This window comes from Arctopsyche grandis, chromosome 10 (genome assembly GCF_051622035.1).
Source record: "Arctopsyche grandis isolate Sample6627 chromosome 10, ASM5162203v2, whole genome shotgun sequence".
NCBI lineage: Eukaryota > Metazoa > Arthropoda > Insecta > Trichoptera > Hydropsychidae > Arctopsyche > Arctopsyche grandis.
The window spans coordinates 6,086,956-6,109,778 of NC_135364.1; the positions used below are offsets into that span (position 1 = coordinate 6,086,956).

General features: G+C 35.5%; 3 protein-coding genes across 3 annotated transcripts; 2 read left to right on the forward strand and 1 right to left on the reverse strand.

Annotated features, from left to right (window-relative positions):
• The first annotated feature begins 1,318 nt into the window (after positions 1–1,318).
• On the forward strand, positions 1,319–2,885 carry LOC143917665 (general odorant-binding protein 68-like). Its single transcript, XM_077439246.1, has 5 exons — positions 1,319–1,369; positions 1,507–1,557; positions 1,630–1,737; positions 2,485–2,703; positions 2,799–2,885. The coding sequence occupies exons 1-5, from the start codon at positions 1,331–1,333 to the stop codon at positions 2,883–2,885; spliced, it is 504 nt and encodes a 167-aa protein (XP_077295372.1). The 5' UTR covers positions 1,319–1,330.
• Positions 2,886–6,020: 3,135 nt separating this feature from the next.
• LOC143918210 (general odorant-binding protein 68-like) lies at positions 6,021–7,356 on the forward strand. Its single transcript, XM_077439980.1, has 5 exons — positions 6,021–6,074; positions 6,150–6,206; positions 6,612–6,782; positions 6,854–7,075; positions 7,150–7,356. The coding sequence occupies exons 1-5, from the start codon at positions 6,036–6,038 to the stop codon at positions 7,243–7,245; spliced, it is 585 nt and encodes a 194-aa protein (XP_077296106.1). The 5' UTR covers positions 6,021–6,035; the 3' UTR covers positions 7,246–7,356.
• A 4,451-nt stretch (positions 7,357–11,807) lies between these two features.
• LOC143917859 (activator of 90 kDa heat shock protein ATPase homolog 1) lies at positions 11,808–17,026 on the reverse strand. The gene is made up of 3 exons (XM_077439469.1): positions 16,201–17,026; positions 14,092–14,640; positions 11,808–12,451 (listed from the first exon to the last, which is right to left on the reverse strand). Exons 1-3 carry the CDS (start codon positions 16,558–16,560, stop codon positions 12,320–12,322), a joined length of 1,041 nt encoding a protein of 346 aa, XP_077295595.1. The 5' UTR covers positions 16,561–17,026; the 3' UTR covers positions 11,808–12,319.
• Positions 17,027–22,823: the final 5,797 nt, after the last annotated feature.

Sequence of the window (22,823 nt, forward strand, 5' to 3'; positions counted from 1 at the left end):
AAAATTCGGAACTAAAGTATCAGAAGCACAGAACGTATACAGGGTAGGTATTTCGGGACTTCGAGTAGATTTCGCTTAGTGTACGTGCGAGCAGTGCGCACGCATAAGGTACACGTGTCGTTAATCTATGGTTCAGTATATCTGGCGCTTGTCGATCGTTTGCACCGCATCGTTGAAAAAAAATCCTTTTCATTAAGCAAACTTAATTTGTATCCAAGAACACAGATGTAAACATGTACATATATACAATGTACTTGCATATATATTTATGTACCTTATATTATACACACGGTTTTCATTCCAAATTGACCCATTTTCATTTTAAATTGACCCTTTTTCATTTCAATCTGACTATTTTTCATTTCAAATTAAATCAAATTGACATTGAAAAGTCAATTTAAAATGAAAAAGGTTGAACCACTTCATCGCCATAAGCACAACGGTGCGCGCTCCTTCATATTTAAGGCTATGACTCGAAATTAATTTTAGTTTATTCACAGTGACATCTAAAAATATCCTGTGATACTAATTAAATTGAAAAAAGTCAATATTTTTCGTTAGTCTGTGATATATTCAAGAGGCAGTGTCAAGGGTGGCACTAAACACATATAATAAAATAATCGAATCGGTTTCTATAAAACAAACACGCAGTGCCGGCCTTATACCCGATGGCGATGGTCCTCGGGCATTTTTTTCTAAACACCCTTAGAAAGAACTTTCACCTTTGGCGCTCTAATTTTAAATTTTAAAGCGTCTTTAGCGCATCGTTTAGCGCCCTTACTTATTTGGCGCCCTCGGGCGTCGCCCGACCCAGCCCCCCTTAAAACCGGCACTGCAAACACGTGGCGATTAAGTGGTTAATTTTAAATGAAAAAGGGTCAATTTGGAATGAAAAGCCTATATATTAAGCATCATGCATGTACATATATAGTTCAGAAATCAACACAAAAAATATTTTCATACACATAGATTTTTTTTTTAATTTATAAAAAAACAGTAAATATTTATATCATAGCTATGACACTAGTTATATTCTCATAATGTAACACACACATATATATTTTGGCAGTTTTAAATTAAAAAAATTAGTTATTCACTTCCTCCGATAACATCATGTTTTTGTTAACGCAGTAAAACCTCAAATCCTGAACATGTTACCTGGATGATAAATAGGCAATTATTCTTTGCCAATACATATCAAATTACCTGAATCATTATGTAGTCAAATTGCGGATATTTGAAACGCCATTTAAACCCAAAAATTATACATGTGTAAAAAGATATATAGACGCAGGCTTTTTAGTTGCGATCAGCGTGCCGAGTAGGCAACATGTGGACCAAAATTCTCTATGTTTTAATCAATTTACTGGTGATTAGTTTAGCTTATATATAATTCGCTGCAATTATTTCATTGTACATACTTGACTGAATGTTTGATTCGACTGAAAATAATGAATACGGTAAGCTTATATGATGTTATTGATATAAAATAATTTATTTTTCCAGGTTATTTACGCTCAAAATAGTCATAAATGCAATTTCGGACCGTCCAGACTAGTAAGTGGAACTTAATACATGTTATATGTATTTTAAATCAATAAATATTAATAAACAATGTGCTATTTTCAGCGTCCGGATTCGTGCTGTATGGTATTACCTGCCATGGTAAAAGTTGAAACATTAAGAGAATGTAATATCGGCGATCTATATGGCGAAAATCATCCAGAATCACCACCGGTGTGTAATCATTGATATAGAATACCATAGATACGCCCTTACGCTCTAAGCCGATCACCCTGTTGGACCATGCACAAACAAAGTAGTGTATGGTCCAACTCTCAGTAGTTAGTTAGCTTCTAAGTAGGAAGGACATTTTTCGAAAATGCCAACGTGTTCAGTGAAATTGTGTTACAATTGTTCAGTGATTGAACAGCGGTCGACAACCTCTGCCACAGATGTCTCTAAATGCATTACGTTTACATACATATACATTAAGTTTAAAACTACAAACAATGAACTAAATATAAAAGAGTGTCAGCTTTAAAATTGATCCTTGTGTAAGATACTAATATTTAAATATTGTAATAGTTAATGATGGTTTTATTATAGTAACATATGTACATTTGTAGTTTAATATAGTGTGTATAGCTAAATATTTTTTTCTTAATATGGCTGTATTAGTTTGGTTTACTGTCACGCGGAGTGTCCAATGAAATAAAGTTATAAATAAAATAAAACTTCAGTGCATGTACATATGTACGTAAACTGGTTGCTGACCACTGACGATCGCTGCGTCGACCCTTTTTTTCACCACTTCCCCGCTAGTTATGCCCCCCGCACCCTTCAGTTAATGGCGACAACATCTCCAACGAAATTTGTATGTAAAGGCATATCTATGTATGTTCTATATCTATGTGGGTAATCTTTTAATTTATCTAATACTGTACATACAATTCTGACTCTTTGCTTTTTGTGGTTTTTCAGTGTGAGCCGTTCAATTGCCTGATGACAAAATACAGTTATCTCGGCCCCAACAATAAGTTGAACAGATTGAGTATTCGCAGCACCATTTACAATCAGTATCCTCCAGCGTGGAATGCAGTTATTGAAGCATCTCTGAACAATTGTTTCGCTCAATTGGACGGTGGAAGTCAGTGCGAATCACGAACATTCACATTCTGTTTCTTGCATTATATGCTTTTGGTGAGATCAGATTATGAAAAAATCAAAATTTATAAATAAGGTTATGTTTAATTTTAAATGCAATTCAATGTATTTATGATTTGTTTTTATTTTAGAACTGTCCTCAAACTCAATGGGTATTCAGCAACAGTTGCGACGAAGCTCGACTATTTTTACAAAATTGTATACCTCCTTCTATGTAACTGAATTTCTCTATATTATAATAAAATACTTATTTGTATGTCATGATTAATAAAATACTTAATTGAAAATAAATCGAAATTTATATTCCTACAAAGCTGTTGTATTACATTTTTACTCAATTCCCAATAATGAATATCCTGTTTACCCCTTTGAATGCTGACCAACGACAAGTAAACAAGAATTAGACCGTCTACTGATCGTCGCTTCTGCGCATCATTTTTCAAGGGGTGTGGGTAGGACTTCGTAAATGGAACGACTTCTACTTTCAATGCTCACTACTTATTGCAATGTAGCTAGTTTAGAATTGAAGAAGTAAAGGAGGAGGAGAAGGAGGATCAACTTTTAGGTTTAGTCAACTATTTGAATGCTGACCATCACCGGTCAGCGTTTTGCCAACAAGTCCATGGGCCTAAATACTACCCGCTAAGCTTTTCTAGGTAGCATTGAAAGAAAAATGCATTGAACATGAGTCGTATAATCCATGTCATTCATTTGTCAACATTTATAAAGACTGGTTCACACCGGAATATCTGAATTTATAACTATAGTAGAATTACCCGATGGAAATCACTAACTGCTGAGTATTTTAGATTGTGGCTTGGCATTTATATTGTGAGCATTACACTTTAACAACAATGAAGAAGATGGAACTAGCTTTGGAAAAATACATTCGTTAATAGACTTTTGTTTGTTTTATATTGTTGCAAGATATATTAGAGAGTTTAAACACACCTTTACAAAACTCGAAATCCTCGGCGGTTGCTATCGAGGGTTTGTTTGAATTAGCTACATTTTATGCCTGCTTTCTATTAGATTTCTAAATAATTGTAGTTGGAAATGCTTTCAACAGAAAAGACGTCAGCACTCAAAGGGTTAAAATAAGAATATAATAATTTTATATTTTCTAATATGAGTTTGGTTTTCTCTTTTTGGTGTAATAAATGTTAGAAAAAAAATAAAACTTTGATTCAAAAATTGATTAGAAGCCTAAAGTTATTAGAAGCCTAGTAAGTTATGTTATCTTTTCCTGACTCCTGGCGTATAACTACATATTGTTCAAAAATATGCTAGTCAAAATAACATTTAATTATGATTTATATAAAATACTGCTATTTCTAAATTCATGTAGAAATTACTGAGCATGATTTGAAAAAAAAATCTCAATGTAGTACCCAAATTCAATGTAATATTTATAGTGAGTTTTCAATTTCCATTCTTGAAGTGTTCTTTTGAAAAAATTAGTTCAGATATGTAATATTAATAGATGAAATAAGTATGAATAATTTATAATAAAAACAATGATCGTGTCAAAAACTTAATTTTTGGAAATACTGAATTATTAAGATAATTTTGTTTAAAAAAAAATACTAAATTATGATCTGTATACATATAAATATATTATGATTCATTTTTATTTATTTCATAATGATAAATAATGAGTTGGACACAATTTCATTGGTCAAAATATAATGTAATGTAAATTTTGCAAATTGCAAGCCGAATTTGGGTTACCATAATCGAGGCTATAGAAAAAATTCAATGCATCTATTTTTTTTGTATGTGATTACTTATCTCTCATGTCAAATTTTCAATCTAAAATATATAATTCAGCATTTATTTCAAAGAAACTTTCTACTTAAATGTTTTAAAATATTACTACAAAGGTAAATCAATAAGTGAAGACATTTTGTTGTTAAATAAAGGATTGAAATACGTATTTAAAAGTTTTCTTTTACTTCAGTACGTTTATTTATCCAAATAGTTCTCATGTATGCACGTATGTATCTTATAAGCTTCTCGAGACAGTTTTGGATCGTTTAACGAATACATAAATAAAATGAGATAAATTAATTAATGAGTACCTTACAAATCTAAAATGTATATACATATTTATGTACAAAGTGGTAAAATCTAAAAGATAAAACTATACATGTACATCCTTTTGAAAATAACGCATAGGTGATTAATACAAAGTGCTCAAATGCTGCCTAGAAATTTATATAGTGTATACATACATATATTTAAGGTTGTGGCTATTTGCAGGTACTACATCTGCAAATTGGTGGCTATTTGCAGGTACTATATCTGCGAATTATTGGCTATTTGCAGGTACTATATCTGCGACAGGCGCAAAGCCTTCTGCGCATGCGCGTGAACTGTCACTGTCAGCGTGTTTACTGTTAAAATTTCGTTTTAAACCTCTTAATATTTAGTTCGAACTCGTAAATTGACGTAGAGTAAAAAATATAATTCAAATTAGTTAATATTATTAATTGTTAGAAAATTATTATCATACACAACGTATAATACCTACATACAAGTACAAGCCGCGAACTAGCTAATTGATATAAATCTATTATAATAACGTGCGAAATTTATTTGCCTCTTGTATAATATAATGAACGATTGATTAAACAAGTCTAGCATACATTAAATGTAAGACATTATAATCGGATTATAAGTTCACGCGCATGCGCAGAAGGCTTTGCGCATGTCGCAGATATAGTACCTGCAAATAGCCACAACCTATATTTAATAATGATAAGGACACTGAATATAGTGGAAAGAGTGAAGAGATTGAAATGGCAATGGACGGGACACGTAGCTAGAAGAATGGAGAAAAGAAGTGCTAGAATGGTAGCTGAGAGAATGTAACATAGTTAAAGATAAGCAGTGAGAAAATGGGTAGACGAAATTAGGAAAAAATGTGTAGGGTGAGATGGATGAGAGTTGCTCAAAACAGGAACGAGTTGAAGTGTGTTAGAGAAGCCTTCATCGAGCAGTAAATGATGTTGATACATTGAAAATTTTCAAATTCTGTGCGACTAAATTTCATCGACCTTAAAATTCATACAAATCATATTTTGTTTCTTTTTGTATGCAAGTATATTATCTATATCCGGCGTAATCATGCGAATTACTATATTTATTTCTATTCAAATGATTGCTGCACACGTGTAGCTCTGTCATTGAACATATGAAATGTCAATGTCGTAATTGCCATAGACGGAGGTGTATATTAATTATTGACATCAAAAGGATTCAACGTGTATTCGCAATTGTCGAGTATAATAATTCGCCGGGTATATATAGAGCGAAATTTTCCCTGAAATAGTCACAATCTGTTCGATAGAGCAAATCTAGCCAACATGTACTCAGCAGTTTTATTCTTCGCTCTGGCCCTCGTGGTATATATTTCTACACATTTTGTAATATATTTTTATTGAAATGTAATCTAACAGTAATTTTATAACATTTTATAGGTCCCAAATGTGTATTCTCAAACAGTTGACTGTTCAGGACCACCACCGATGGGAGTGGTATGATTCTTAACATTTTTATGTGATTTGTGATTAAAACTCTTATATTTTTACATACCTCCTTTACGTTTCACTTACGATTACAATTCAGGAAAAAATTTGCCTCTTATCCAATCGTTTTCACACTTTGCCATACTGCTCATTTTGGTCATCAATATAAGTAAATGGATCCTCCGCCATTAAGGTGGTGCAAAAATATCGTGTAAGACGCGTTTTAAATCTGCCCGGAGAGATAGTCGTTGACGTCTATCCACCGTTTGTTTATTAGTTTTAAACATAGATGGCGGTAGTAAAATAAAATAATGGATTTTTATTCAAAATAATAATTTTATATACAAATTATAGAGGTATGTTTTTAAAAAACTTTTTTTTATAATAATTAATTAATTTATTTTATTTCTAAAGCGTCCCAGCGAATGCTGTCAGAATTTGAAAAAATGTCCCTTCCTAAATATTGCTAAGGATGTGGCCGAAAAATGCGGTCTTCCACCAATGCCACAAGGAGGACCAGGCGGTCCAGGAGGTCCGGGAGGACCAGGAGGACCAGGAGGACCAGGAGGCCGAGGAGGACCCCCAGTAATACTTAATAACTCAGTGTAAATACCATACTATATTACAATTAATAACATAATTTATGTATACAACAGTGTGAAGCTGTTGAATGTCTCCTGAAACAAAACAGTCTGTTGGACGGAAGCAACAAAGTAATCCAGTCTGCTGTTCAGACATTCATGGAACAAGGATATGGTGCAGAATGGAAAGATGCAATCCAGAAGACAATTCAGACTTGCGCCAGTGAGATAAACTCCAACACGGACACTTGCGAAGCGAGACAATTCATGGGCTGCATCAAACACAAATTGTTCTTGGTACAATAATTGTTCAATATTTCACTTGTCGTATTGCAAATATCCATCACATCATCGATCCGTTTTAATTTCAGAACTGCCCAGCCTCTCAATGGACATCTTCTACCGAATGCAACAACCTGAAGGCTCATATGCAGCAATGCCCCTTCCCTGGTGGAATTATGGGTTGAATTTCATGCGAAAACTGACAGACGCTATACTTGGTAAAATCACTGCTAAAACTGTTGTATTGTACGATGTACCACTTTTCGGACACAAAATAACTTTAGAATAAAATACTAGCAAACAAAATTAACGTTTTATTACAAAAACAAACACACACAGACTTCCAAAGTATACACAGACAAAAAAACAAATACCTACATATTTTAATTGAAAAGTAAATACACATTGTAGTATCATGTCCATTGTAATATGATTGGTAGCCATGCTTTTTGGTATGCCTAGTACTACTACCCCACCAGTCGGCTTTGGGCAGGAGTCTACCTAGACCCAGAGTTGAATGAAGACAGTCGATATCTACATTAGAGCTCTTGAATCCCCCACCGTCTTCCTACACCACGCTGTTTTAGTTGTAGGAATGCAGTACAGCCATTGTATCTGCAATGTACCAGTTACACACCCAGATGTGTGAACCTAAGCACACAACCTTTCCCGGAAAGAAACGGTCAATGCGTGAAACCATCCTGAACCCGTGAGCACACATAAAATGCAACCACACGACAACCTCTAAAAAGCTGACCCAAAAAATTCATCAAACATTCATTAATCACCAGCGGCGTGGTCTAGTGGTAAGTGTTGTATTCTCTCATGCTAGAGATGCCGATTTCGCTTCCCACTGGAGTCTCGTTGCTGGCCAGACCTTGGTTTGTCGAGGTCGGTCGTTTCATATCAGAATTTGTCAATATTTCTGATTTGAAATGATTCCTGTAAAATTGGCTTTCTTATCCAATTTTCTATTGCGAAAAACCTCGAGTTATTATTATCTCTTAGGTTTCGCCAGATTTTCTCCATAGATGTCTTTATGCAGTAACCACATCAGCTATGCGGATGACGTGGTGATCTTGGCGCCTTCTCCGTCAGCTCTGAATCGCCTCCTGGAAGTTTGCTCGAGTTATGCTGCAGAACATAATATGCGGTATAATACGAGTAAATCCATGGTATTGATTTTCCGATACGGTTGAGGTCCTCATTTCGTCTCCAACATTATTTTAGATGGGCGTAATCTTGAAACTGTTAGGGAAGTCAAGTATCTGGGACACTTGCTGACGGAGGATCTATCTGATGACCGTGACATCGAAAGACAAAGAAGAGCCATTTGTGTAAGGGCAAATATGCTGGCTAGACGATTTTTCCACTCCAGTGTAGAGGTTAAGAGACAATTATTTATGTCCTTTTGTACTAGCCTCTATACTGGTGAATTATGGACCAGATACAAGCGGGAGACGATGAGGAAGATAAAAGTACAATACAACAACTGTTACCGTGCTCTTTTCGGGTTACCTAGGAGCTGTAGCGCGTCGCAAATGTTTGTAGAAGGGCATGTGCCTCACTTTGAAGCCATTCTCAGGATGAGAGCGGGCTCTCTACGTCTTCGTATATTTTTATCGCCTAATTGTCTTGTTGCTACTACATCTTCTCATTTGCATTCTTCATTGTATGTTCGATGGATGGAACTGCTACACCGACCGCCTTGAATAGACATTAAATTATTATTATTTATTATTATTAGACTTATTTATTATTATAATTATTATTATTATTATTTATTATTATTATTATTATTTATTATCAGCAATATTTATATATTGCTGATAATAATGTGGGGATTGCACTATTCTCCTCATCGTCTGGAATAAAAGCTATTATTATTATTATGGATGATTATTGAAATATAAATATTTCGTATTGTTACATAGTAAATAATGTTATTATTCGTATTGTTTACGACGTTTATATTAGTGTCTGACCATAGATGTCAGATGTTATTTAGATTTGTTTGAATGTTGATTTGTATGTATAATAATATATGTATTGTATGATGTATCGATTCTTAATCTGTTTGGCACATTCGCCGCTTTGGAGCGATCTGTAAGGTGAATGTACATGATTAATTGAAAAATGAAAACAAAAATAAAAAATCTGGAGCCCGAGAGAGTACCCAGTTCAAGGAATTCATATATTCTCCCATCGAACTGTAGCCGCAATGAACTACCTCTAGATCTTTACCCCATCACTCAGATGTAGTGCACCCTCCTGAATTCCAGGGAACTCTACTGGAACTATGAGCGAACCCAAGATGCAGCCACATGACAATGACAACCTTCAGACAATGAAATTTTCACACAGTCGTGTTTCGACTGTAATATATAAGCCCCTGTAGGAATCTAGCACAACTTGTGCTATTACATCAAAACGAGCGATCTCATCATCGATCCTGTACAAACATGCATAACTCAAAGGCAACGACCCCTTCGACCATTCCAGAAGAAAGAGTTCATCGCTCGATCGTAAAACGAACGAAACCCAACAGTGATGTCATCAGGATACCCTAACACGTGTCTGAAAAGTCATTGTCGCGTGGCACATGCCCGCATTCTCAAACGAACGACGTCCTGGCACGCTGACCTATAAATATAAACTATAAACCACACGTGTACCGAGCACGCGCCTCGAAGATAGGTCAACACGTGTCTCTAACACACGTGTCCTGGAAACGAAGACAAAGCATCTGCGCACGGCACGCTACATGCCAGAACGTATATAAAGCGACGCAGCAGCTCCCAACACCAGAGTGAACCTCTGGAGTTCAACCAGCTCACTTCTCCGAAGCTCAAACTCTTCGTACATACAATAACCATTGTAACAATTGAACAAAAATAAACGATCCTCTTTCAAACTCAACAGAGTTTCCATAGGCCGGGAAACGGTCGAAACCTTTGACCCGTCCTATACCCCCGCAACGGATTCAACTGGCAGTTCAGTCAGACCTTCCATCCAAGACAAGCAACTGGCCTTTTTCGATGTGATTACATTGTATTTGTTAAACACTTGTATTAACTATAGAATAGAGATACTCTTCAAAACTCAACCAAGTTTCCATAGACCAGGGAAACAGTCGAAACCTATCACCTATGTATATAGTCAATAGCCGGAATAAAAGCACTCGCCACAGCACATTATTAAGGGTGCACTTCGTGATCGTGGATTCTCCCGTCAGCTTGGAACAGTTGGCCATTCTTCGACAAGATTCCCTAAATAGTACAAATCCACCTATGTATATCTATTTAGCCTATCTACATCTGGAAGCTTCCACCGCTATATTAACACACCATGTGAGGTTTTTCCACCACGCCTATTAACTATTTTGACCCAACCAACTGGAGGCCTCTCTGAACCTGATTGTTATAATATTCATTAGTTAAATAAAACTAATTATGACTCATTTTTTTGTATAAAACGTCACTTAGATGAGATTTATCACGCAAACCTTAACACGTAGTCGAACATAATCCACCGTCCTCATTTCTAGAATCTCTGGACGCTTTTTTGGTTTTTCTTAATCAAGTTATTATAACATAAGGTGACCATTCGTACTGTTTTTACTGGTTACCTGACAACTCGTTCACAAATTTTCCGTAAACCGAGGATGCGCTCCAGGCATTTCGTATACGGCCATCTCTTTCTCACCCCGTCTGTTCACCATGATCTCGTTTATTCTGCCATTACGTATGCAGCCATCTCTTTCCCAGACCGTCTGTTATCGGTGAACAGACGGTCTGTGAAAGAGATGGCTGCATACGTAATGGCAGAGTAAACGAGATCATGGTGAACAGAAGGGGTGAGAAAGAGATGGCCGTATACGAAATGCCTGGAGCGCATCCTCGGTTTACGGAAAATCTGTGAACGAGTTGTCGTGTCACCGTTTTTACTTGAACACTTTGAACGGCTAACAGTTAAATTTGCTTGTGCATAACGGAAAAAAGGTATTTTCCCTTTACTTGTTATGTAATAGACTGCTATCTTTTCGTATTTGTAACTGTTGAAAACAATTTTCAAGATTTGTATAATTTTTGACAAAAATTATATGAATATTTGGATTTCCAACGGGTTTCCGGAAACTTTTGATTTTTAAAAATGGGTTTCCGGAAACCATTAGGGTGACACCACTGAGTATCTGTCCAGGTACGTGGTGAGATATGTATATTTAAATATATCTAATAGATGAATTTAAATACACAAAGCCTTCAGCGAAAATGATGTCTCCTATGAAAATATTGGCATATTAGTAAAATATTGTCTTTGTTTACCAGCAACATATGCATCAGCTGATGGACTTTTTACTTCGATGAACAAAATGTGATCCAGTGATAAAACGCAATATTGAATGTTAAAACTTTAAAATGTTTGCTAATCGATAAGAATAATTTTAACCAGTTCCGTGTAGAATTTTATAAGAGCATTATAGGAAATTAATTCTTTACGTTAGTTTTTAATAATGGAAGTACTTAGAAAAAAATATTTTTTTAGTGTCCTGGTTTTGGATTTGAAAAAAAAATGGTAACCTTATCGTCAAAAAATTACTTTGTGCAATAATTCCATACTATGCAATTATTGTTCCAATGAATACTCATTTTAAATACTCGGTCTAATAGTTTACCCCTTATTATATTTTATTATAATATTTCAGATGAAGGTGAGATATCCATATGTACATAAAAAAAAACCACACATCATATGTCAAAACGAATTTAATTTGTACTTATAATAGGCAACGTTTCAATATTATGCTAATTAAGTATAGTTCAAAACGATGAAAACATACATACACTGGTATATTAAAACATGTAATGTTTACATGATTGCAAATAATGCCGTTATAAACACACTCGCATGTTATCAACGTTGAATCTGAAGTAGAATGTTAATATTAAATACGTCGTAAATTTTTCTAACATAGAAAATATTTGATCCAATTGCTAAAAGCAAACTCCAGTCGACACTTCAGAAAGCCAAAGCTTAACAATATTACCAAATTATATTTCATATATATAAATAAAACATCGAACTCATGCAAAATCATATGCACATAAATACATATGAATAACAACAAAAAAAAAATCGAATCATAATATACAGACTGCAGATGTCAAATATAAAATGGAATAAAATTAAAATTTGAAAAGTACATCCCAATTATCTTCAACTAAAATTGGTTAGTTGATTTAAAAAGAATTATACTAATTAAAAGAAAGCTCCAAATCCGAACGTTCTTTTGATGCTTTCCCAATAGTATCGTTCCCAGTTTTGTTTGGTCATTTCGACGTCACACTTGGGGACTCCGATTTGCTTCAACGTTACCAACGTATGATCGGCCTGAAACAATACATAAACCATCAAACCAAAAGAAATTTATTAATACATACATATATTGATCCCATATAGCTAAAAAAATACAGATTTTGGTACAAGTCACCCTCCTATAACACGATTTCTCAAAACGCGAGACCCATATACCGTGTTAAAAGGAGAGTATTCCAATACAAATAGCATTATGCAATGTGTCAATCCATAATTTAGTCAATTCCCTGGATATACATACATATACGCCACAATCCAAGTATTCACTTCAGTTCGTTCATGAACGTACTAGTTTGTTCATACACGAACTATTGGTTTTAGTGTAAGTGCTAACAGTCAAAGGCAATCTTCAAATGCATAGATTCACCAGGTGTGGCACGAAACTTTTGGCTGTCAAAACGCCAAGTATTTAAAATGGAAATCTTATGGAAACCACATTATAACGTTGCTACAATTCCAGTTTCAGTTCATTTTTAAAATATTGCTACCCAGGGTAAGCAAACATACAAAGATTTTATTTTATTTCGATTTATACATTGCCTAGTAAGTGCATACACCAGCTTTGATTTTTAGCTCAAGCTTAAAATGACATCTTGAAGTTAAGTAAGATGACACTTCGTGTTGTTTTCTTAGTTTAATCCGTCATAGGCCGATTATATAATTAATAAGAATATCAACTTGTTATTCCTTTGTAAACGTTTACATTGTACGGATAGCAAGTGTATGATTTTTTGGTTGTCAAAACGCCAAGTATTTAAAAGGGAAATCCTATGGAAACCATATTACAATGTTGCTATATAATTCCCGTTTCAGCTAGTTTTTAAAATACTGCTACCCAGGGTAAGCATACATGCATTGAAGACGGGACAAACGATTGAGAATGCTTAAACTTATGCCTAATAATTTATGCATGAACAAACTAGTTAATTTGTCAATTTGTTCAATTGTGTACACTATAATCAGCCAGATTGAGTTGTGTATGAACAAACTAGTATTTTCATGAATTAACGAGATGCACACTTGGACTATAACATACACATGTTACACTGAAAGCATTAAATCTTGCAGATGTATAGATTGTCTGGTAAGTGCATACACCAGCTTCGATTTTTAGCTCAAGCTTAAAATGAAATCTTGAGGTTATGTCAGATTACGAGGTGTAACATCTAATGTTTAGAAGACACATCAAGTTGTCTTCTTAGTTTAACACCAATCATAGGCCGACTTTATAACTGAAAGAACGTCAACTTGTTATTCCATTCGTAAATGTTTACTTTGTATGGATAGTAAGTGTATGAATTTACTAATTAACGTACTCATTCATTCTCCCGTGTACACATTTACTAAATGATTTTAACGATGCATACACATACTAGACAATGTATACATCAGCGAGTTTTATACTCTTAGCCAAGGATGGATTAGACCAGCACTGTGCCGACGCCGGTTACTAGGTGCTGTGTTGTATGTTTGGGTATGCAATGTTTCAGACGGGCCGGATGAATCCACTGGTTAGGATTCATCCGGCCCGTCTGAAACGTTGCATTCAACACAGCGTCTAGTACCCGGCGACGGTTCGATGCTATTTCTGAATCTTTTTGCCAGAATCTTTACTTTTTTAAGCAGGGGCTGCTCTAATGTTCATAAATACAAACCTCTTGAGTTATATCTATAGTGACGCTGGAGAGATGGGATTCAGGCCACCGTTTATATCTCCATTGTTGAACTATTTTCTTTCCGGGTACTAACTCGACGAAATTGCCCGATATGTTACCGCCGAAGAGGACGAACTTTCCGCCTTTCTCGGCCTCGATCTTAGCGTCTCCTCTCGTGAACGCCATGACCATTTCGATTTTAGTCATCGCGTCGTAGAACTCTTCAGCTCTACACTGAAACTTGTGTTTCAATTCGATATTTTCGAGGTCTAATTTAACACCCGCCGTCGACTTGTTGCTCGGCGCATTCGAAACCACCGGTGACATGTCTATTTTTTTATTAAAGCCACTGGTGATATTGGAAATGGTGTCGGGCTTTATTGACACCTTTCCGTCCTTCTTAGGAAGGATCATTCCTTTGGAAAACTCCTCTCTCAGAGAGCTTATATAAAGGTCTAATTGAGAGCGTATCTTGTCTCGGGCTATTCTATGCATGAACTCTTTCACCCGCAGCGATTCGTCCGTATTTTCCTTAACAGTGACGGTTATCTGAAATAATAATACATAACAAACGTTTAAAATTATAATTATATTAATCTGAATATATACACTAAAGCTAACATACATACAACCTTACTAATAAGGCTATGCTAATATTTGACCATTCTAAACATGCTTGATCAATATATTCCAGAATGACCTCTTCTATTACAAATTTACATACATACATATACACAATATACCTAGACGGCCTAACAGGTAAACCTCAATGCGCTTTCCTGGCCAAATACAAACTAGTATGCGGTTTACCATAGCATGCTATACCATAGAATCGCAGTCGACTATTTTTTTTTATTTGTATAGTAGCAACGACCTGTTTATTATAATTTTTGTTTTTTCCTGCCGCCCTATAATGTTGTCGAAGCATTTCTATCAAAATATCGTCAGCAGCGAAGAAAATACTAACCCTAACAACCTAATCTTAAATGAATAGGGCCAGCCCTTACTTAACCTAACCTAACCTGACCCTTAAATGAATAGGTGTTGGCTGCTAAGATATGTTTTTTTTAAGTTTTATTTCATCAATATATTCACAAAAAAAACATACTTAGCAGCCAATACCTATTTACTTATGGGTCAGGTTAGGTTAGGTTAAGTTAGTTTTGTTTCATCAATATTTTCACAAAAAAAAAACATATCTTAGCAGCCAACACCTATTTATTTAAGGGTCAGGTTAGGTTAGGTTAAGTTAGTTTTGTTTCAACAATATTTTCACAAAAAAAAAAACATGTCTTAGCAGACAACACCTATTTATTTAAGGGTTAGGTTAGGTTAAGTTAGGGTTGGCCCTATTCATTTAAGATTAAATTGTTACGGTCGGTATTATTCATTCTGAGACAGTGAGACTGCATATTTAAGTAAAAACGTGAAGGTAGACCGCATACTAAAGTGGCATCCATCGATATAAACAATTTTTAGAATAATTTTAACAAAGCATCATAGAGACATCTACGGATGAATTTCAACAAATATTTGATAAACTTACAATTTCGGTACATTTTTTTTATTTATATAAATCGTCAAATTTCGAGATGCTGAAACTCGAAATTTGCGAGACATTTGTGGATAAATTTGCAGCGTTTTATACGAATCTGATAACTCGAAAATTGTGAGAAATGGATAAAGGTCTCCAATTTGTTGGAACCTTTCAGATAAATTGGCAAACTCTGATAGGAAACTATCGACCTGAGTCACAAACCAAAGTCTGGCCAACAGCAATCAGTGGAAATCGAACCCGTGACCACTGGTCCACGCCGCTGGTTTGATTTGAACACTAGGCACATTCACTTACTATTCAATATTTTTCCAACATATACAATGTGTATAGAATTTCATAATACTGCATAAGTCAAGAAATGTACTATCTCTAAGAGAGGTTGTTCTGGAATATCTCGACCAACTCTACGCAGTCGTGTGCATTAAAAAACAATGAAACAAAAAGAAACTTCAATATACGTAACATATATACTAGGTATAGTATTGTAAATATAAAAACCTCGAGTCGGAAAGTGTGTCACTACTACTAGGTGTATTGTAATGCGACCTCACCTCGATGTCGTCCAGGTCGTTCTCCTCGGACAGATTGGGAATTTCCACCTGACCTTTGACGAGCTCGCCGCTGCCCCCGGCGATGTGGCCCTCCCAGTTGATGTTCATCTTCCACTCGTAGAAGAAGATGAGTTTGCCCTTGCGGTTGTTGGCCGAAGCCTCGCCCTTGATCTTCTCCATGTCGGTGAGCTTGCAGGAGATGCTGTCCTTGGAGAGATCCAGCCCCACGAGCAGCTCCTTGAGCCGATCCTTGGACCAGGGGCCGGCGTTCTTCTCCGTCCAGTGCCAGTTGTTGACGTTCGTCGCGTCCGGCCGATCCTCCACGATCCAGCGCGGGTCTCCTTCGCCCCACTTGGCCATGGCGAGGCTCGATCACCTAACCTCTAAATTGCACAACGATATTCAGCGAGAACGTGTCGAACGATTGGTTTGATGTTCGATGTTCGATTCTCCACCACGTGATGTGTATTCTGCTGATCTATACTGCTTCAAGTACTTGAGACTAACCGAACGAACAGACCTCAACCGACCGCTGACTTTGACGTTGAATGATCCAATGTGACACCTCTCAAACAAATTTCCTTAAACTTCTAGACATTTCCAGATCACGATGTTGCCATAGCAAAAAAAAACTAGATTGCATTTTTTTTTTTCTAATTCACTATTTTTTATTATATATGCACAATAATATCTAATAATATATCATTCTTCTTCTTGTTAATGCCTTGTCCGCATCCGGACGTTGGCGACCACCTCGTCGATTATTTGAATATATCCGCATCGGTCTTCAGCGGCTCGGAACAGCTCTTCAGCGCTCATATCGGTCCACGTGCGCATGTTTCGAAGCCAAGATAACTTTTTCCTGCCAATCCATTTTTTTCCTTCTATTTTCCCCATGGTTATCAAACGGAGAAATTCGTATTTTGGACCCCGTATCATGTGTCCGAGGTACTCCATCTTCCCTGCCTCTCCCCATCATGCCGAGGACAGCTTCGTTTGATATCTTTTTGGTCCACGGAATCTTCAGCATACGCCTGTAAACCCACATCTCAAAAGCTTCGATGCGGCTGATCATCTTGGTCTTCAGAGTCCACGTCTCACATCCGTGTAGTAATACTGTCCAGACGTAGCTCTTCGCGAATCTCTACCGCGTATGAAGATTGAGATGCTTGTTTGTAAGCGCCGCCTTCATTTTTATAAATGCTGTTCTAGCCATCTCGATGCGGATTCTTAGATCTTCATCTGGGTCCATCTCTTCATTCAGCCAGGTACCCAGGTATTTGAATCTTTTTACTCTTTCTATCACCTCTCCATCCAAGGTTAGATTCCCGGTGTCTGTTTGCATTCTATCTACTATCATAAATTTTGTCTTCTTTAGATTTATGCGCAGACCTCTTCGATTGCTTTCTTGATGTACACGGTCTAGAGATTTTTGTAGGTCTGCTAAATTTTCAGCGACTAGTGCCGTGTCATCAGCATATCTTATATTGGTAATCGTCTCGCCGCCCACTTTGATGCCCTCCGCCTCTTGGAGAGCATCGTGGAAGATGGATTCGGTGTAGGTGTTAAAAAGAGTAGGTGATAGGATGCATCCTTGCCTGACGCCCCGTTCTATAGGAATCTCATCAGTGAATTGATCATCGACACGTACTACTGCAGTCTGATTCCAATAAATATTTCGTAGCAATCTGACATATCTGTCATCCAGGCCAATATTTTTTAATGTTTCCATCAGGCGAGCGTGTTGGACACGGTCAAAGGCCTTTTCAAAGTCTATAAAGCAGATGTACACAGGTTTACGGACTTCTCTGCATCTATATCATTACTTATTATATATTCCAATTTTACATCAAAATTAGATATAAATAAAGTTTGGTTTCAAAATTGCTAAAAAAAATCCCCGATAATCTGAAAAGACCGTCATAAGGTCTGTTCATACCTAGTCAGCACGTACCGACTTCAGCAGGTATCCGGCCGTACGAAAAGTATTCTTTGGTACATTTTGTATGGGTATATTCATACCAACCGTCACGTTTACGCAACGGCAGGCTTACAGCAGTACCCGACATTTCCTGTTCATACCTTACAGCAACATCCGTCAACGTATCGTATCCGTTTTTTTGGCCATCGTGGAAATATACACGCGAATTACGTGCCATGAGTCTGCCGCTTTGCTGTTTTGGACCAATTATCGATAGTGACAGTTGACAGCTGTTCAATCTTTCGACATGGTTTTGGCGCAAATATTTAAAAAAAATTTAAATTTTTACAAATGTTTAAAAATTTAAAAATGCAGTGTCCAAAACTCTCCTTCGGTTTTTCTATTTTTTAACATGGGATGCACATCAAAACGCCTCCGTGCTTTTTTATTACCTTCTTGAGCTTCTTCTTCCAACAAAAACGCGATTATACATAATTTTTCGTTCGATAAACGCCGAAACATTTTTTCTGACTTGTATTCTGACGCGTAGCTACGAATGCACGTGTATGCATTCATATTGTAAGTACTCGACAATACGACGTAAGCAATATTGCGCTGTATCGTCATGGCCTGCAATGTATAAGTAAGCCGATTTTGCCTTGCACTCGGCCAAAGAGCTGTGAACGTGACGTGACCGCGACGTGTAGGTAGATATGAATAGAAATGTAATAAAATGACATATTTGAAACGGAGTCGTGCAGTGCTGTTAAGTATGAACAGACCTTATAAACGTTAAATAAATCATATTTAGCAAATAAATAATATGTATTATATATGTAAATGTATGAATTATCTTATGTAAACAAATGTTCCCTATGAAACATAACAAGCATATGAGGGTTGAAAAATTATTTGCTGATGTTAATCTGATATTAATCTCAATGCAGTGTTTTATTTAAAATTTACGTTATATTATACTTACTTATATAAGTGTTTTTATGTTGATTGTTTTGGAAACTCCCAAAGATGCTGTCTATGACAGTAATTTGTAGAATAAATAAACACGTTTAGATATAAAGATATTAAATATACAAAAAAAAAGCATTTAGCTTGAATTAAGCATATATGTTGCAAGTTGTATATTTTAAGTAGTCCGTAATAAATGTAAAATCTGATTGAAATAATTAGAAATTTTCATTTATTTATACAATTTTAGCCAGTATAATTTCATACATACTTAATTACATAACTCCAAAATTATATATATGTATGTATGTATATACTAAACTTATGGGTTTGCTACAAATAGCTGCAAATGACGCAGTTGCATTTCGGTATTTAACATCTCGACGAAATTCGCGACTGTTTTAATTTAAGCATGTACAAAAGACGAGATATTCATTAGGTTGCGCAGATGACATTTCGATGCGCATTGATGATTGGCAATTATTAAAATTGAGTTGGATCTTTCTGGCAAGTTTAAAAAGGGAAAAACCGGGGCCAAAAGTATTGTTGCGTGGGCGTGAAGAGGGGTTTTCCAGAATCGGAGAGAAAGACGCAGGAGCGTTGTAGAAGTAATTTATTCGTGTGCTCTCGTCGGCGCTCCAGGTCGGAATGGTTTCCAAGCCGAGAGCGTCCCGTACATATACCCGTTGGGCGCAACACACATACATACACATGTAATAACTATTGGTCGATGAGTTAGGCGATCCCATTGGCCGTTGCATACGGCTCAATCATACGAAGATGCAATTTTGGCGGGAACGAGAGATCAGGTGATCTGTGCTAGTAAACCATCAGTCCACGAGCGCCGCTCACCTAATCTCTACGTTACAGTATGAAATGAGCATGCAGCGAAATGAGTATGCAGTCGCGTCGTTTGCAGTGATTTGTAGCGGAGTGAAAAGAAAACATCGTTATATTTTTAGAATTGAAAAATATAATGTACTCAATACGGAAGAATTCGATAGATTTTTGGATCAACCTACATATGTGAATAAACATTTTCAATCATGAATATCAATAAAAATTCTTTACGATCGAGCATCACAGATGAACACTTACGTACAAGCAATTTTAAGAATTTCAACTACAAAATTAACTCCTGAAATAAAAAAAAAACTGTTGAAAGATTAAAACACTTTCATTCGTCCCATTAAATTTTTGTTACTATTTTTTTATTTTTTATAAAATTAAAAAACAATTATGTTGTAATTAATTCCTTTCATGATAATAAAGAATGTACATATATCTAAAAATAGTTTTTACTTGCGGATTTCGAATTTCTTATTTCATCCAAAAAGTTTGCCTAGACCCGATTTAGAGTTTTAGAATAATGACGCCGCTAATTGAACTTTACAAACTTGTTTATCAAAATATCACTGATAAGAATATAAATTAATTCTTATCAGTGACAGTGACTTAAGCTACTGGCTGACTGATTGTTATACGTTAGATGTTACATTTACCTTGATGTTTGTGACTGTGTTATGACTTATGTTATGACTACGACTAGAGCATCATTACATTCATATGCATATTTAATCAAAACCAGCAAATATTCATTCGAATAGGACCCAATATCCAAACTACCAGCTGATTGACAGTCATATACATGATATATTTGTCAGCCAAATATTTAGGACTGCATCTTGACTCAAGGCTTACGTGGAGGCATCACATAAAAAAAATAAGAACAGATTCGAATGAAACAAAGAGAAATGCATTGGCTAATAGGAAGACACTCCAAATCAGACCTACAATGCAAAAAACTGATATACCAGGCAATCGTGAAGCCAATATGGACATATGGCATACAACTGTGGGGATGCAGTAAGCCATCCAATATCGAAAAAATGCAAAGATGTCAAAACCAGTTTTTGAGGATTATCACCGATGCATATCGCTTCGTCACAAATGAAGAGATCCACAAGGACCTTAAAATCAAAAAAGTAAAAGAAGTCATCCGAGAATGCGCCGGGAGGCACGAGTTGAGACTGCACCGTCACCCTAACATAGAAGCGTTGCAGCTATTGGACACAACTCACCAGCATAGGCGTTTAAAGCGAAAAAAGCCTCACGAATTGGTGTTCTGAATTTGAGAGATTCAGAAGCCCAATTCACAATTTTGGGGACGGAGTGATGATTCCGTAGTGCCCGTACATGATCTGAAGAGCAACGATATCGCTGGTGATGATTTATCGGGAATCGATAAGATGGCACAAAAAAAAAAAAACAAAAAAAAATGTATAAATACATGATATAATACTACATATAGTAATAATACTCGGTCTTTAAGCTTCTGCTTAGCGTCGAGAGGCGCCGGGTTCGATCCCAGGGCCGGGCCTCGAGTGAAAATGAATTTTTCAGAGTATGCTGTTGGTCAGACCTGGATTTGTGACTTCAGGTTAATCGTTTCCTATCAGAGATTGCCAATTTTCTCTGATTTCATTGTTGAAACGGTTCCCGGAAAAAATTGGCTAAAATCCTTCCCATAAAATAATGTCATCTATAATTTGTAATTTAATAATTTGCAATACATAAGTTTGTGTACAATTTGATAGATGTGTCATTGATTTGCGAGTTTTTCAGTGTCTCGTAATTCAGTGACTTATATAAAAAAATGCTGCATTGTAATTGTAATTTGTAATTGGCCAGGAAGGCGCATTGGGGTTTACCTCTAAGGCCTTCCTGGTATATATGTAAAAAAAAATCTCGAGTTCGAATTTTCGCATGATCACAAAACTTCATCTATTGTTACTACGTACATAGATAAAGTAATAAATAAATATACTATGCCAATTCAGGAGTTCAATGTCATATGTGATACTTATAGAAAATAAATGATGTATATGTATATTATATCTTTTAGATTTTAAAATTAATAAGAATAAATTTTACCGGTTAATATCTAATAATTTAATTTTATATAAATTGTATTTAAATTAACAAAATACTAAATTTTTTTTATAAAAACTTGCTTTTTGATTTTTTGCCACAATTTAATTTTAAAAAATCAGTCGCGTATACGGTTACATAAGATTTTCCAAGAATAACAAAAATAATTCAGGTATTAATAAACCAATACTTCAAAAGTAAATAATCCAGTTTTTAGAATATAAAATTGACCTAATTTTGTAGCAATAATGGCCCAGAATTTCAAGCAACTGTATCATGAATTTTGGTATAGCGCAGAACTTGTTGAAAGAAACCCAAAATTTAAGTAAATATTTACTTAAAACATGTTGTTGAATGATTAGATATACTTATCTTTTTCTTTACTTGTTTTCATATATTAACACTTCAGTTCCATGTAAAATATTGTACATTTTGAATTTATGCAACCATTTGTTTATGTATAAAATTTACAGATTTTTGTGCCATTTGATACCAATTTTTCAATTAAGTGAATTTTTGAAAGACTATAGGTACATATATGTACATATGTATATGTTACAGTTGACTGTTGAGTACATGGTACCAGTTGTAATATATTTTGAATAGTTGGAATATATTCCGTCTAACCCACGTAAGTTCTTAGAGTTATCGTAATACGGTACTCGTTGCCTTTATTCGTAATACCCAGCAAATATTTAATTCTAATGCATTCGTAAACATATCAGAGCTGTCAAAACTCAATTATGTATTATATTACAACTGGCGCACATTTATTACTTGTAAATATATAATTTACTAATTGATT